The following is a 15935-nucleotide window of genomic DNA, read 5'->3' on the forward strand; positions in this document are numbered from 1 at the left end:
TTTCAGGAACTGTAGCAAAAACAATTATTCCTTGGTAGTTGAAAAATCAATGACTAAACACTTGATCCTGATAAGAAAAAAGAAAAAGTAGAGAAAAGAAAGAAAAGAAAAAAGAAAAGGTGGAGAAATATGAATGTATGTATTTAGTAAGCATGGAACAACCCATAGGAAATGAGAAAAACAAAAACTAGAGCATTGATTCCATCCTCCAGCCGTGAAATCTCTTGACCAAAGACAACAATCTTAGTCCAAAAGAAGGTGAAAGACTATGCTATGGCAACAGAGGAGCAAATTCGTTTTTGATGTCTTTATATGATGAAAACCAGCCCCAGGGGGATGGAACAGTAGAATTTGGAAGAATAAATTTAATCCATTTCACCCAAACTTCAGTAGGTATTTCTTTTTCTCTCTTCCCTTAATTCTTCTTGTCCATTCCCCTATGCTTGGGTAAGCAGCTAAAAAAATGTATACAGCAAATGGTACAGTTAAGCGTGAGGGACACTCAAGATCTGGGCACAGTGTTCATCAGCTGTCACTAAGGACATGAATCCTCAGCTGTTGCCCTTTCTTTCTCTTACAAGGGAGTCTTGACACATAATCCCATCAAAGGAGGGGGAGTGGGGAAAGTTCACATCCATGCTGATTATCACATTAAAGTGCTCAGGGTCAGAGTTTCAGAAACTCCTTTGTCTTCATGTACAGTTTCTGCCTGCTACTAATAAAGCAAAATGATATCACATACACATTTCGGCCATTGAAAAGAAAACCCAGCACTGTATTTCTTGCAAATCTATTCGCTTTCTAGTATAAATGCAGCACACGGTCAATGGATATTCCCAAAGTAGGAAAGAAGTTCAGCTACATACTTTTTTCCTTAAGATTTTAAGACATGCTGGTTCTTTTGGGGTGGGGTGGAAAGAACCCACTTTGGTATCAGGATTAACCCAAGCTCTACTATTTACTGGGGTAAATGACTTAATGGCTTGGTGCCTCAGTTTCCTCACCTGTAAAAGAGGAGGGGATGGAGAGTGGATTGGAAACCTCTAAAGATCTTTTTTAGTTCTAAATCCCGTGACTGAAAGTCTTCTACCTTGATAGCTGTTCAATCCTATATCCAGGCTTTTTCAATATGAAAAACAAAATCAGAGGAAGCTGTGAAATGAGGCCAAGCTATTTCTCCTAGATACATGACTACGCAAATTGTGATTTAATCAACATATGAAATTCCTGGGAGGGAAACTTTCTTCACTGGTGCAAAGCAGATTGCAATCTATCAATTACTTAGTCAGTTACTACCTACAAGATCTTGGGCAAATCATTTAACCCCTCCAAGTCTCAGTTCCCTCTCTGTAAAAGAAGAAAGTTGGACCAGATTACCTTTGAGGTTCCTTCCAACTCACAGTCTATGTCCTGTCCTATGTCTGATGTATGAAGGAGTTAAATGACTTTCCTATAGGAGACTAACAGCTAACAAGTATATCACAAGTCCAATTTGATCCATGTCTTTCCAACTCCAAACCTAATATCCTGTCTATGCTAGCTTGCCTTAAGAAGTACAAAACATCTATTATACCATTTCTATAATAGATGGGAAATGAAATATTCCTGTTTCTCATTTGTGCTTTTTTCAAAAATTAGTTTTAATTCCATATTTCAAATGTCCAGTGGAATTCTCAATCTGAAGTGTATTTATTTGGGGGGAGATTATTAAAACACGTACTTGCCATTGTTTCATTTCTTTTCTAAATGAACAGATGTGGGGCCAGAACCTGGAATTTCCCTGTTTGAGGAATGGTCACAATCTTTAATAAGTATTTATGTAGTATTTTCAAGTTTCAAAGCACTCTATGTATATTTCATTTGATGCTGTAAAAATATTGGGTAAAGTGTAGAATGAAAAATAAAAAGACAGTTAAATAAAAATTGGTCATCTATAAATAATGATCATAAAGTGCTAGCTAATAATAGAGACTTCAGCCCTCCTTTGGTCATGAAAAGAAAATGCAGAGTTTTGCCCTTGGAGCAGGGGGAAGAAAGGCAGGAGGGGAGTGGGAAGGGAGAAATGATACTTCAATTGCATAGGGTATCCTATCTGAAGAACTTTATTCTCATTGTTAAATGGGTGACAAGCAATTTCCTCAAATACATACATATTCATATTAGCAAGACATTTTGACATTCAGATGTCAGAGGATGATTTGGGGAGATGATTGACTTGGAAGGGTAAGAAATTCCTCTCTACTGCCTGTATGGGCTACTGTAAACCAGACTATGGGGCTTCAGAGGCAGAAAATGAGCTAAAGAGATTAGTGTCACTGAAGTATGATCTTGAGTAAGTCATTGATAAGCCATCAATCTCAGTGTAAACCTTGAAAAAAATATAGGAAATGACAATATTGACTTAAATTGATTATCAATGATAATCACTCAAACAATAACCACTTACTAAGTGTCTACTATGTGCCAGGTGAAGCAAAGAATGAAATCATCCCTAATTCTCAAAAAGTTTACATTCTGATAGAAGAGAATTGTCATGGAGTATTTTTTTTTCAAAATAAAGTTAACTTTTTAAAAAATCTTAAGATCCCAGTGAAAAACATAATACTTAGTGGATGGTAATTTATCTCCTTCCTTTATAAGCATGCCTAACAGCATTACATTTTTTATAAAGAGATTTTATTTTGCCAATTACATGCAATAACAAATTTCTACATAGGTTTTCCAAAGTTATATAATCCAAATTGTCTCCCTCTCTCCCTTCTCTCCTGTCTCCTGGAGCTAGCAGGCAGTTCTACCTGGGTTATACATGTATTATCATGCAAAATATAATTCCATGTTGTTTATTTTTGTAAGAGAATAATTATATAAAACCAAAGCCACCAAATAAACTAAAGCGAAAAATCATATACTTTGATCTGCATTCTGATTCCAACAACTTTCTCTGGAGGTAGATAACATTCTTTGTCATAAGTCCCTCAGAATTTTCCTGGATCATTGTATTGCTGAGAGTAGCTAAATCAATCTCAGTTGATCATTCCACAATATTGCAGTTACTATGTATGATGTTCTCCTGATTCTGCTTATTTCATTCTGCATCAGTTCATGTAGGTCTTTCCAGCTTTCTGAAATCATCCTAACAGCATTATTTTTCAATGTTTCAATGAGAGGCAGGTAGGTGCCTCAATGGCTAGAAAGCCAGGCCTGGAGACAGAACATCCTGGGTTCAAATCAGGCCTCAGACATTTCCTAGCTGTGTGATCCTGGGCAAGTCAATTTAACCCCAGTTGCCTAGCCCTTACCACTCTTCTGCCTTATCAATTCTAAGACAAAAGGTAAGGGCTTTTTTAAGTTGTTGTGATGTCACATAAAGTGAGAGGGAAAAAATTAAAAATTCAGGTACAAAAAAAAAAGGTGTTTTTTTTAAATCATAAAATCATCCAAGAAGAGTTTTCCAGAATGTAATATATGCATTAAGTAGTTATCTTGGCCTTTTTCATGCATAAAGACCTTTGTTTCCTTTGTAATCTTTTATATTTTATTAAGCATTATTCTGAGAAGTACATAGTGTTCACCATACTATTAAAAGGGTTTATATGACACACACAAAAGGATAAAATAACCTGGACTAGGAGCTGGTTGTTAAGCAGGTGAATTAAATATAAAAAATAAACACCTTCAGGTTGCTAGAAATTTGTTAGAGAATGACAGCTCAAGTCTTTTCTTACCTTTAAAAAAATCTAGCCATCTAGGTAAAGTATAGAATTTTTATCTCCACTACAGAAGACCTAAGGTATAGAATCATCCTGCTGACAAGAAGATGAAAGATCATTAGACTTGTCTGAAGGCTTTAAGCCTGCAAATAGAGAGCAAAGACTGTAAATGTCTCCTTTGATTGATGGCTAGTTGATGATGGGGGGGTGTGGGGGAGTCTGTAGAGAGAGGCAAATCTACTAGCCATTCTCCATGCCACTTAATACTGCTTATGGTAGATAAATTAAATTTCAAAAAGTAGTTTGGGATTTCAAGGAGAAGTTTATTGTAAAATTCACAGTAAAAAAAAAAAAGAAGAATTAGAGAGCTTGGTCTCTGGAAGGGAGATCAGGCTGTTCTCAAAGCTTGATGAGCTTTCCATATACGTCTGCTTTTTATTTTTAAACACCAACTCTTTGCTGATCAACACTTTCTTGCAAAATATGGAAAGGAAGGGAGGAGCAAGAGCAAAGGGGCAGGATAGAAGTTTGGTGAGCTTCCCAGCCCTGAAAGCCAAAATTCCAAGTTGAAATTAAATCCTTCAGTAAAGATACTTGGGCATGGGGGGAAGGGAAAGAAAAAAAAGAAATTTACAACTCTAGCAGAACTAAAATTCTACCAAGAAAAAATACTAGTCAACTTGCTTTTGACTGTCAGCAAGAGAGCAGGAGTTGGCTTTGTCATGGTCCCTTCTTTTTATCTGGAGGAAAGAAGGGGGGAGAAAAAGCCAAGGGAGTTTAAAAAAATGTGATGAAGCCCTAACCCCTTAGATTCCATTTATAGTCTGAGTCGGAATGACATCCCCCTCGACTTACTGAACTGTCCAATCCAACTGCATGTGTCAAGATTCTATTAGGCACTAAGTGAAATATATATATGCCCTTATACTATTTAACACTCTGGGTCCACCTTCAAGGCACTGGGTTGTAGATCAACCAAGCCACCGCTGCTCTTTCAAGAATACTTTGACAGGTGGTGTTGAGAGAGACTCCTTTGCAGGTGTATTTTTAAAACTTTTTTTTTTTAAACAAAATGGCACCAAAGAAGGATGTTAAGAAAGCCGCTGCCCCAGCACCTGCCCCTGCTCCAGCCCCAGCAGCTCCAGCCAAACCAAAAGAAGAAAAAATTGACCTCTCTGCCATTAAGGTAAATAGGTGAATGCTGCGGTCACTGAAAACATCTTTCCCCAGAGGAGAACTCTAGAAATTTGCAAAAGAATATATTTCTAGGAAGGGTGATCTAACTCAGCACTGTCATACTTGCAGGGGAGGGGTTTCTTTTTGTTTTTTGAGATGTGTAGGAAATCTCAACTAGAATTGCTTAAGTGACTACAGGAAAGGAAAAGTAGATGTTTTGAAAGGGTAATAGAATTTGGGTTCATTCAAATTTCTTTGCCATTCCTCATCAGTTTCCTTTTGTCCTGGGCTGCTCTGTTAGATAACAAAAAAATTGTAGGCTATAAATTTTTAAGCCCGGATAATAGTTTTTTGAAGGAAACTGGATTTTTTTTTTTTTGGATTGGTACTGTATTAAAAAAAAAAAGTTGCAATCCCTACTCCTTTTGGCAGAGGTTTTAAAACACCAGATGACCCAGTTATCCTGGGCATACTTGTTGGGCAACTATTTTATTTCTTCTAAATAAGGAATTTTTTTTTTTGCATTTCCAGTCAATTTCTCTCTTAAGCTCTGCCAAATGAAATTTGATCCCACTCTAGAGTGAAATCCTAGTGCAGAAAATTATATCCTCGTGGGTTTCAGTGACTATGACTGTCGTCTTTGTGATTTCTTTATGGTGTGATGCGGTGCTCAAAACTGGCAAGTTGCTTCTAATTGACACTAACAAGTAGTATAAGCCTGTTGGCTCTGTTTGATAATATTAGTTTATGTCTGAGTTCTTGAATACTGAACCTGAATTAAGAAGTGTGCCATTGCTTTTTGCATTAACATTGGGCTGTGATGAAAGCTTTTGGAAAAGAAGGGTAAATCATCTTACACCTGTATTTCTTGGGGATGTCACTGACCAAGCGTGCCTCCCTGCCTTCACAGCAGCACTGCGATTGGTTCAAATACTACTTCAAAAATCTCTAAGGAATCTTTGCCTTATATGGAAACTAAAGGGGGAAAGACAGGGTCCAATGATTTCAGAAGATCCTTTTCGTTTATGCCACACGTAGACCTAATGAATTTGAGATACTCTAGTCACTCATGCCTTGGTGCTTTCTCTCTCTCTCTTTTTTTTTTAGTACCAATTGAAATATTTTTGGATAGTTGTAAATAATGGCATCTCCTTGAAGCAAATATTTTCCTGGCATCCTTTTGGTAGATAAGGGATGGGGGAAGAATTAAATACCCTTAAGCTTCCTTAGATATAATTTGAACACATAACCCGAGTGCTCAAAAGGGGAGGCATTCATTACCACTGTACTGATCTCTGAGTGATGTTTGATATACTGGATTATCTATGAGCAGTAGAATCTTGGCATTGAGAGGGATCTATACGGTATGGATATCCGATTTATGAGGAGAAATGCATGTTAGACTTTCTAATAAATTATTTGTTACTTTGATGGCTGCCTGTGTACAGTTCATTAAGAGGAAATGGAATTTTCAACTCCAGTGATCCTAGCTAATATATCTTTACCAAAGTGGGCTGATTTGTGTATCACTCTATAAAAAATCGAATATGATTACAGGCACTATGCTAATTTCAGGGTGTCCCTGTTCTTTAACTATCAGCTGTGTAAGAACACTAGGGAGATGAGTATATGACAAAGCTGTTGCTATTCAAGTTGATTGTGATTTATAACACAATCGCATCCGTTTGTACCTGGAATTGCAAGTGCCTATGAAGGAAACCTTTTACCTTTGAGCTTTAAGAAGTAAAGGATCTGCCTAATGGAAACAGACATTAATTTTCTTTATTTAGGAACTGTATAATAAAAACAAAATGCAACTCGGTGTAGTGGGTGAAATGTCTCTGAAGAAAAGGGTTGTCATCTTAAAAAAAAAAAAACATCCAGAAGTTAAAGCCAAAAACCTTGTATCTATTTGGAAAGTTAATGAGATTTCCCTTAATTCTTAAAAATGAGCTTATTCTTCCATCTGTTTCATTAAACCAATCATTTAGATACTACTGTAGGCTTCCACAGGCTTAGCAAAAGTATGAAAATAGTATTAGATTATAAAGAACATCTCAAAGCTGTTGGAGCTTTAGAACTCGGGTTTTCACTTTTGTTACCTTTTTTTTGCAAAGCAAGAAGAATATTGACCACCTGGAAATGTCAGGGGTCAAAATAGCATACACAAGAAAGCATTTCTCTAGAGGATACCATTTATCCTGTGGATTGTTAGGAGGATAAGAAAAGAAAATTGGCCAGCTGGAACAAGGGCATTTTTGTAACACAATTCAAATGCATTCCATACTCTGAACCATTATGGAACTGGTGTGTATTTTTAGGTATTTTAAAATAAAACAAAATAATTTATCATATATATGATAAAAAAAATCCATTATGAATTAAGATGACCGTAAAAACTCCATATTAAGATAGTTTATCATGTCATATTTTATCAATGCTTCTATATTTATCTCACTTAAGTTATTTACTTTATTTAGGAATAGGGACTGAACTTGCAATTTCATTGGTTTAGGGAACTCACAGGGAGGAACTTCTTCCTGTAACGCAGGTGGGTCCTTTCTTGGCAATTTACAGACAGAGAGTTGCCTAGGCACTGAGAGATTAAGAGATTTGCCCAGGGTCCCATAGCAAGTATGTGTCAGAGGGGAGACTTGAATTTAGGCCTTCCAGGCTCCAAATAAGTTCTCTATCCTACTACACACTGCCTCTCTTCCTTAATTTATATTTAAACAGAGAGAATATAAATTTAAATATCTATTTATTAAAGATTTATATATAATAATTAAATAATATAAAATTATAATTAACAATATATAATAAACAAAAATTAAAGAAAGAAAGAATAAAAACTTAAAACAATACAGAGAGCCTTATTAAGAGACTGCAGATTTATAAAATTATATTTTATAAGAATAGTTTTTTATTTATAATATTTATAAGAATAAGAAAGAACTTAAAGAATAGTCCATCGCTGGATGAAGAACTTTCTTTTTCTTATCCTTCATAAGATCAAAGATTTAACTAATTTTTTTTTTGGTCCAAACCTGTGATTTTATTAGTGTAGAGAACATCCATCTGTAGCTTAGCCTTCTAGAATTGTCTTGGGGCAATGAGAGGCTTAGTCATTTCCCAGTGGTCACCCAGCTCCTGTGTGACAGAGACAAGACTTCATGGAGAGCCCTGAGCTTAGCCTGCTTTCCACTCCACCAAGCTGCCTAACTGTCCCTAAGACATGCAAAGGCATAGAAAAGGCAGCCCATGAACACTTTGATTTATGCAGTGCTACAGCTATGGTCAAACAAACATCCCAATGCCTCTCCTAGCCAGAACCCATCTTTTCCCCAACTACAAGACCAAATTTAGTGAAATACAGTCAGATGCTCCACTCTACGTGGTTGGGTCCTGAAAATATTTCAGATTAAAAAAGGATGCAGGGGGCAGCTGGGTGGCTCAGTGGATTGAGAGTCAAGCCCAGAGACAGGAGGTCCTGAGTTCAAATCTGGCCTCAGATACTTCCCAGCTCTGTGATCCTAGACAAGTCACTTAACCCCCATTGCCTAGTCCTTACCACTCTTCTGCCTTGGAACCAATACCCATTATTGATTCTAAGACAGAAAGTAAGAGTTAAAAAAAAAAAAGAGGATGCAATTGACCAGCTTTCACTCTGTTTGATTTCCTTCAATTACCAAATTAAAAACAGAAATAAAACAAAACAAAACAGAGATAAATGTCAAATTCTACCAGGATTAAGATGCTGTTCAGGATGGCTAGGTGGTGCAATGGAGAGTCAGGAGAACCTGAGTTCAGATATGGCCTTAGACCCTTCCCAGTTGTGTGACCCAGTGCAAATCACTTATCCCCCATTGCCTAGCCCTTGCCCTTATGTCTTAGAGTTATTCATAGGGCATAAAGTGAGAGATTTTTTAAAGACGCTATTATCAATAAGTATTCAGGCAATATTGATGGCATTAATAAGAATTTTGAGAGCAAGGACTTTTATAAGAACCAAGTGTAATAATATGAATATGGTTAATACACATCATTGTACCTGGTAGTTATAAAAATACACTGTGACATCATTTCCAGACTTACTGGCTGTTGGGTTTGGGTTACATAGTGAAAGTGCTGGATTTGGGGTCAGAGATCAGGGGTTCAAGAGCTGACCCTGTTCCTTGCTACCCGTGTGATCATCGGCAAGTCACTTAACCAACTGCTCTTGGCCTCTGTTCCCTTGTCTGTAAAATGAAGGGATTAGACAAAATGGACTCTAAAGCCTCTTTCAGATCTAAATCTGTGTGGTTTGAGTTTTCCCAAAGTCTAGGAAAAGTCTATATATATTCACTGATAGAGTATATAAGATGAGGTTAACTTTATTTCCTCTTTTTTTTTTATGTACCTATTCTAAGTAGCCTTTTCAAAAATACTTGGAAACACTATTCTTATTGGTTCTCTAGAATCTTTCCTTCTCAAAAGGCTGGTACTTTCAATAAAACAGTGCCAAGATAATCTGACAAAAAATGTAAATTACAGAATTAAAAACCCTTAGAAATGTGCTTATAGTTTGACACATAGTTAATAACAATGATTGCATTAAAACCATCCGGGAATATGTAAAACAATAAAATGAATACAAAGACTAAACAATGAAAAACCTAGGTCTAAAATGTTTAATAATAGAAAGCATTTATATAGAATTTTCAGGTTTGCAAAGCAATTTTTCTATATTGGCTCATTTGATCCAATTATAAATGAAGAAATAGACTAAGAGAAATTGAGTAACTTGCCCAGAATCACATACCTAACAAGGATCTGAGGCAGCATTTGAATTCAGATCTTCTGGACTCTAGGACCAGCACTCTCTCCCATTCACCACCTACCTATACGGGCTGAAATCTGAGAACTCATCAAGTGTTTTAAATGCTAGCTATTACTATTTTTAAAGAAAAGCTGAGTTTCTTCATCTGTCGAATCAAGGGTTGAACTAGATGATCTCTAAGGTTTTTTCCAGTTCCAATCTTGTGATTCTATGATCTTCATGGTGTAAGTAAATTATTTGCATGCTGCATGCCTTGAGCACATTTGATTTATTTTCCTCTGATGTTCTTTTGAATCCTGGTTCTCGGTTGCTTTCCTAAGTGTTAACACTTGCTGTGTTTACCACCCAATCAGGTCACTTCTGCGTAGGTCCTGCAAGTGCTCTTTCAAGAGAGGTAAAGTTACAAAATGCATTGACAGAACTGTATTTGGTAGCACAACAAACTTTAGGACAACAAAGGATCATTTAAATGAAGAGGATTCTTGTGTACAATTTAAGGGGAACGGGAAAATTTTGTATTATAAGCATCTCTCTTCTGCTTTAAGATCTATGTAGGGGATGATATGGCACAAGAAAATATTTGCCTAGGCAAACACTTGGTTGCAACTCAACTCATTCTTCTTTTGCCATCCTGTCAGGTTCTAGACTGAGATTTAGATGGATTCTAGACTAGGTCCATGGTATTATTGTTGTTCCCGATCCCTCAGGTATAGACTGCATAGAGGTTATTGTTGAGGCATCTTCCACTCTTAGTCATCATTGAATGGGATTTTCTTGGCAAAAATACTGGAGTGGTTTGCCATTTTCTTCTCTGATGGATTAAGGTAAAGAGAGGTTAAGTGACTTGCCCAGAGTCACAGAGCTAAGTCAGATTTGATTTCAAGTCTTCCTCACTCCAGACCCAGAGCTGTATCCACTGACCCACTTAGCTGCCTTCCCACATGTAAGTGAAGCATCGTAAAGGGGATAGAGTGCTTAGGCTTGTCATGGGGACATCCTCGGTTCAAATTCCATCTCGGACAGTTGCCGGACCAGTGACTTCACCTCTGGGTGCCTCAGGAAATTCCCTAAAAGGAGTTTTTAAGCACTTATCTAAGTCAAGGACTTCCCACAGAGGGCAGCTCAATTTACTGAGGAAATAAAAGATCTTCCTCCCATTCATATACAGAATGAATGTTTGTTTCATCCCTATTCGAAAAGACATAGAAAGACAGTCTATTTTTCTTGTCTAACTGTGCCTGGTTTCACATCTGGTCCTAAAGCCTACAATCTCTGTGATCACTCCAGGAGTCCTTTATAGTGTAGTCACAAACTTGGGATAAAAAGTTACAAGATAACATAGATATTGGTTTCCTTGCCTTTTATTCCCCATCAGACCATTTTGTGTGACTCCTAAAGCATAATGGCACATGGGACTGATTTTTAAAAGTCATCTATAGATGAACGCAGCCATGACTTTAAATGTTCATATGTGAAATTTGGGCAGTTTTTACTCATGTACTAGAAAACAAAATGGATACAATGCAAAAAATATAAACAGTTTTGTATTCCATAAAATGAAAAATTAATATTTAAAAGTGTGTTTGCATACATATATATATACACCTGACTAGGGCAGCTGCAGATGAGAAGATCCTACCAATGGCAAGTTAGCAATATTGTGGTGTCAGTGATTCAGCTATCTGATCTTTCTACTGAGCAACTAAAAATGATCTGTTCTCCTCCCAAACTCCCCCAGGTCAGTAATTGGAACTCACTTCCAGGGTATTATCAGAAAATAAGATGCAGGAGAGAATCTTAGGACCTGAGAGTGCCACCAACTGGTCTTTCTTTCTTCATTCCCATCAGTGCAAATCTCCACTATGAAAAATAAAGAATGGAACCCAATACGCAAGATTTTTATTTTTTTAATTTGAAAGAATCAATTAAAACATTGAAAGATTTCTGTTTTTTCCTCCATTTTTAAAGAAAAAGGCACAATTCTTTCAAAGTTTTCCATTAAATTAATTTTCTCAAAATGGTTTCCAATCTGTGTTTGATTTGCAAATAATTGACAAAATCAAAATTAGAAGTTTTCCTCTGGAGATTTATGTAGAAACATGCTGCCATAGGCACAAATTAGTTCATTTTATGTTTAAATAGATAAAGTCATTTGGCAATTCAATTCAACAACCATTTATTTAAGCACCTACTATGTGCAAGGCACTGTGCTAGCTGCTGGGGATAAAAGACAAGAAAGAAAAGAAAAAATAGTTCCTGCCCACAAGGAGTTTACATTCTACATTCCCCTATGGGATACAACATCAATTTAGTATTCACTAAACACTAAGTCTGACACCCTACTAGGTGCTAGGGATACAAAGACCAAAAAAAAAAAAAGTAAAAACAGCCTCTAACCATAAGGAGTTTACGTTTTCCATTCTCCTTAGATATACAACATCTATCAATCTAGTATTTATTAAACACTGACTCAGGCTTAGGAACTTTCCCAAGTGCTATGGTTAAAAATACAAAGAATGAAGCAATCCTAGCAAATGTACAAAATAATTTAAGGATGAGAGAGAATACTAACCACTAAGGAGCTCAGGCTTGGGAGAGGGAGGGATGTTTGAAGTGACACATTACTATCTGAAATTGGGCTTGTCACTTCTTTTGGAGCCTCAGTTTCCTCATCTGAAAAAAGATGGGTTGAAAACATCATTAAATTATCAATAGCTAAAAAAAAAAAAACCCACCACTAGACTTATATCCTGAAGAAATCTAAGAAAGAGGGAGAGAACCCATAAGCACAAAAACATTTATGCTAATAGTCTATGGTAGCAAAGAACTTGAAACCAAGTAGGCTCTTTGCTAGCACAGTGACTTGCACATAGTAGGTGTTTAAATAAATGTTTTCTCAATTGAACTACTGAATGACTTTATCCAATTCAATATTAGATGATCAAGTAGTTGCTAAGCCTTGAAGGAAAATAGCAGAAACATAATGCCATCTGTATGTATTAATTGAAAGTAGACATCTAGATAATGACTAGGTGGCACCAGTAGAAATAATAACATCAAAAAATAGTCCAGGACTCTTGATATGACATTTGTAAAATTGTAATCATTATAATTGGCCTTTCAATGGAACAATTAAATTATTAAACTGAACCATAGTGTCAAGCCACTCCAATATAAATCTTTCTGCTGGCAAATCAGAACCAGCCAATCTTTTTAAAAATATCACTATGTGTCAGCACCGAGTTACAGCCCTCTAATTTTTAAACCACTGTATATACATGAGAAATTTCAGCAAGCAGAATGACAATAATCTTTGAAAAGCATTCTTTAACTTTTGTTAAAATCAAATTCAAATAATAAGACTGGGCAACATGTAAATGCAATGCCATGAGTTTTTTAAGAGGAAGAAGTATTTCCACCAATGGTCATTCACTCCCATTTCTCATGCCAGTCAACTGGGTAAGCTGATTGAATTTGTGACAGTGATAGTGCCAAATTTAGCCTCCTGACCTTTTAGTATTGCAAATAAAAACCCTTGGCAAATTGTATTTAGAAGTTGTCCCATAATTGCATGACATTAAAGACCATCTGACTCATGGAAATTTTGCAAATGATATGGTTAGTTCACCAATAACACCTTTCCCCCCTTGCTTCTCTTCATCCTCTGAAACTTTTTCTATGAAAACAAGATCTCTATACTTCCTTCCGGTTTTATCCCTGCAGGGAATAAAAATTGTCCATGTGGCAAAGATCAACATTTAGAAATAATAGGGGCTTCATTCAAATTTAAATTTATATTCATTTATATGGCAAATTAAAATTTGCAGGCTATTAATCTTTCCTGTAATCCTGGGGGAAAGTTTTCCACATAAAAAAAAAAGTCACAAAATTATATACAATATGCCAGTGGTTTAGTAGATAGGTGGTTTAGTAGTAAAAAACCTTGTTCTAGCTCCATCTGTACTACAGAATGGTTGTGTGACTCCTGGGAAATCAATGGCCCTCTCAGTAGACTTGGGATTCTCTAAGACTATGAGTTATGGAGAAAGTGCTAATCTGCATTGTTAATAGCAGTTTCCTCCTCTGAGTTTTCTTTATCAGTGAAATCCCAGGTCCATTTGCTATATCTATATGAGGGGTTTGCCCCCTTCTTCTTAAAGTCAAAGAACTGAAAGTAACAAGATTCCAGTTATCTCACAAATGGCAGCCCCAGTGTTTACGGAATTCTGTAGTCACAAAAGGGGATTTTTGAATTAAAGTAAAAAGAATGAAGCAAGAGCTGAGAAACCCTTAAAGTACATACATAAAGAAACAAATGTGATGAAAATGGGGCATATGAGTAGAGCTCTTGTTATAGTATATGGCATTATTGACAATTAAGAAAAGGTAGAAATGGCAAAGGTGATACAATGATGCTTCTGGAGTCAGAAAGACTCTTCTTGCTGAGTTCAAATCTTGCCTTAGACACAAATTGTATAGCCTTGGGCAAGTCACTTAACCCTGCTTGCCTCAGTTTCCTCACCTGAAAAATTATCTGGAGTAGGGAAAGGCAAACCACTCCAGTATTTCTGCCCCCAAAAAATGGGATTATGAAGAATTAGATATAACAAATTAATAACCAAGAAATAACTTTTCTGTCTCATTTTCCTAACTTGTAGAATGAGAGCAAAGATGACTTCTAAAAGTTCCCACCATTTCCAAATTCTCTGATCTAGTATACAAGTATTTGGCAAACTTTGTAATTCAGTTTGAGAATTCTATTCTAATCAATCTATTAAACAATTCAAAGGCACTTTGATCAAATCCCATCTTCAACTTTTGTTTTTGTGTCCCCGATACCTAAGTCAGTGCATGGCACATAGTGGGTGTTAAATTCTTGTTGAATTGAATTGAGTAAAAGCTGATGACATCAGAAATCTAAAAAACAGCAGCACTACATATAACCACATTTTTTCTTTGTTATAATTTTTATATGTCCTTGTCTCATTTCCCATAGGTCTATACTATTTTCTTTCAAGCTTTGTCTCTATACCGATTTGCAGTTTCATCGGGTCATTCAGGCTAGCCTTGAAAAACTTTTCTTTCCCATTCATACAGTTCTAAATTCCCTCTTCAACTAATATCTTATTATTAGAAATCTGAGCTTATATCACAAGTTCATGTTGGGTTTCTCCTACTTATACCAAGTCTCAGCAATCAACTCAATAATTTTTTTGTTGGATTCAGCAGCTCCTCTTTTCTGAGACTTAACAAAGTGGAAGTGAAGAGTTGATTTCTTTCATTCAAACTGAACAATTCAGATGAGCAGGGTCCCAGGGTAAACTGTTGCTCCTGCTAGAAAATATGTTTGGGAAGAGAGGTACGTGTCTGTGTGTTTGGAGGGAGGGAGTTACAGTGTAATAGCCCCACCAGGATGGGCTGAAAACAGATGAGCTCATGCTTACAAAAGTCCTTCTCATCTTCCGGTCATTGGTGTCTTTGACAGGTCCTCAATCAGGTGTTCTGTAACCACAGCGTACTAGTGATTGAAAAAGAGGTTTGGCTCTATTAGTCCCCCTTTTGCCCTTCTTGATCAATCATTCTCTCTCCATGTGTCTTGCAGAAATAATGAAACTTTTTGGAAGATGTGTTTTATTATCCTAAGGCTTTTAGAATTTTAATCTTTATAGAATTTAATTTCTACTTATATTTTTATTATCTTTAATTAAAATTCTACATGCTTATAAACATCAACTCCAGAATCTCCTTGAAAAACAAAATTATTGTGGGGTTTTATTATCCCTTGGGAATGGATTCTTTCTATAGGCTAGAAACTTTATCTCACCCTTGATTTTATTACCTTAACCCTACCAAATCTTTTAATAATAATAACAATAATAATATCTAGCATTCCTGTAGTACTATAAGGTTTTAAAAGTATCTTACAAATATTATCTTATTTTATTCTCACAACCACCCTAGGAAGTAGGTGGCTATTACTAAGGACATACAAAGGACAAAATTCAAGAAATTTTTAAAGAAAAAAAATGTGGTGTATTTATAGCACTACTTCCCTCTCCTTCCCCCCCCCCCCTTAGTCTCCTGATGCCATCACCTTTATTCCTTCCAATTCAATAAGAATTAATTTAACTGTGGAGTTCTGTCTTACGCATTGGGGTCCCAAAAACAGAAGTTGAAGGTAGGATTTGATCTGAACCCTAAATGAGTGAATTCCAAGATAAGTTGGTGCC

The 15935-nt window shown here is 36.2% G+C and overlaps 1 protein-coding gene across 1 annotated transcript in view; it reads left to right on the forward strand.

Annotated features, from left to right (window-relative positions):
* Positions 1 to 4638: 4638 nt before the first annotated feature.
* MYL1 (myosin light chain 1) overlaps positions 4639 to 15935 on the forward strand; it is a 32854-nt gene continuing 21557 nt past the window's right edge. The window contains exon 1 of the mRNA XM_007501799.3: positions 4639 to 4896. Coding sequence (XP_007501861.1) covers positions 4783 to 4896 — 114 coding nt within the window. The 5' untranslated portion in view covers positions 4639 to 4782. The remainder of the gene's footprint in view (positions 4897 to 15935) is intronic.

The sequence above is a fragment of the Monodelphis domestica genome, chromosome 8 (genome assembly GCF_027887165.1).
Source record: "Monodelphis domestica isolate mMonDom1 chromosome 8, mMonDom1.pri, whole genome shotgun sequence".
NCBI classification, from domain to species: domain Eukaryota; kingdom Metazoa; phylum Chordata; class Mammalia; order Didelphimorphia; family Didelphidae; genus Monodelphis; species Monodelphis domestica.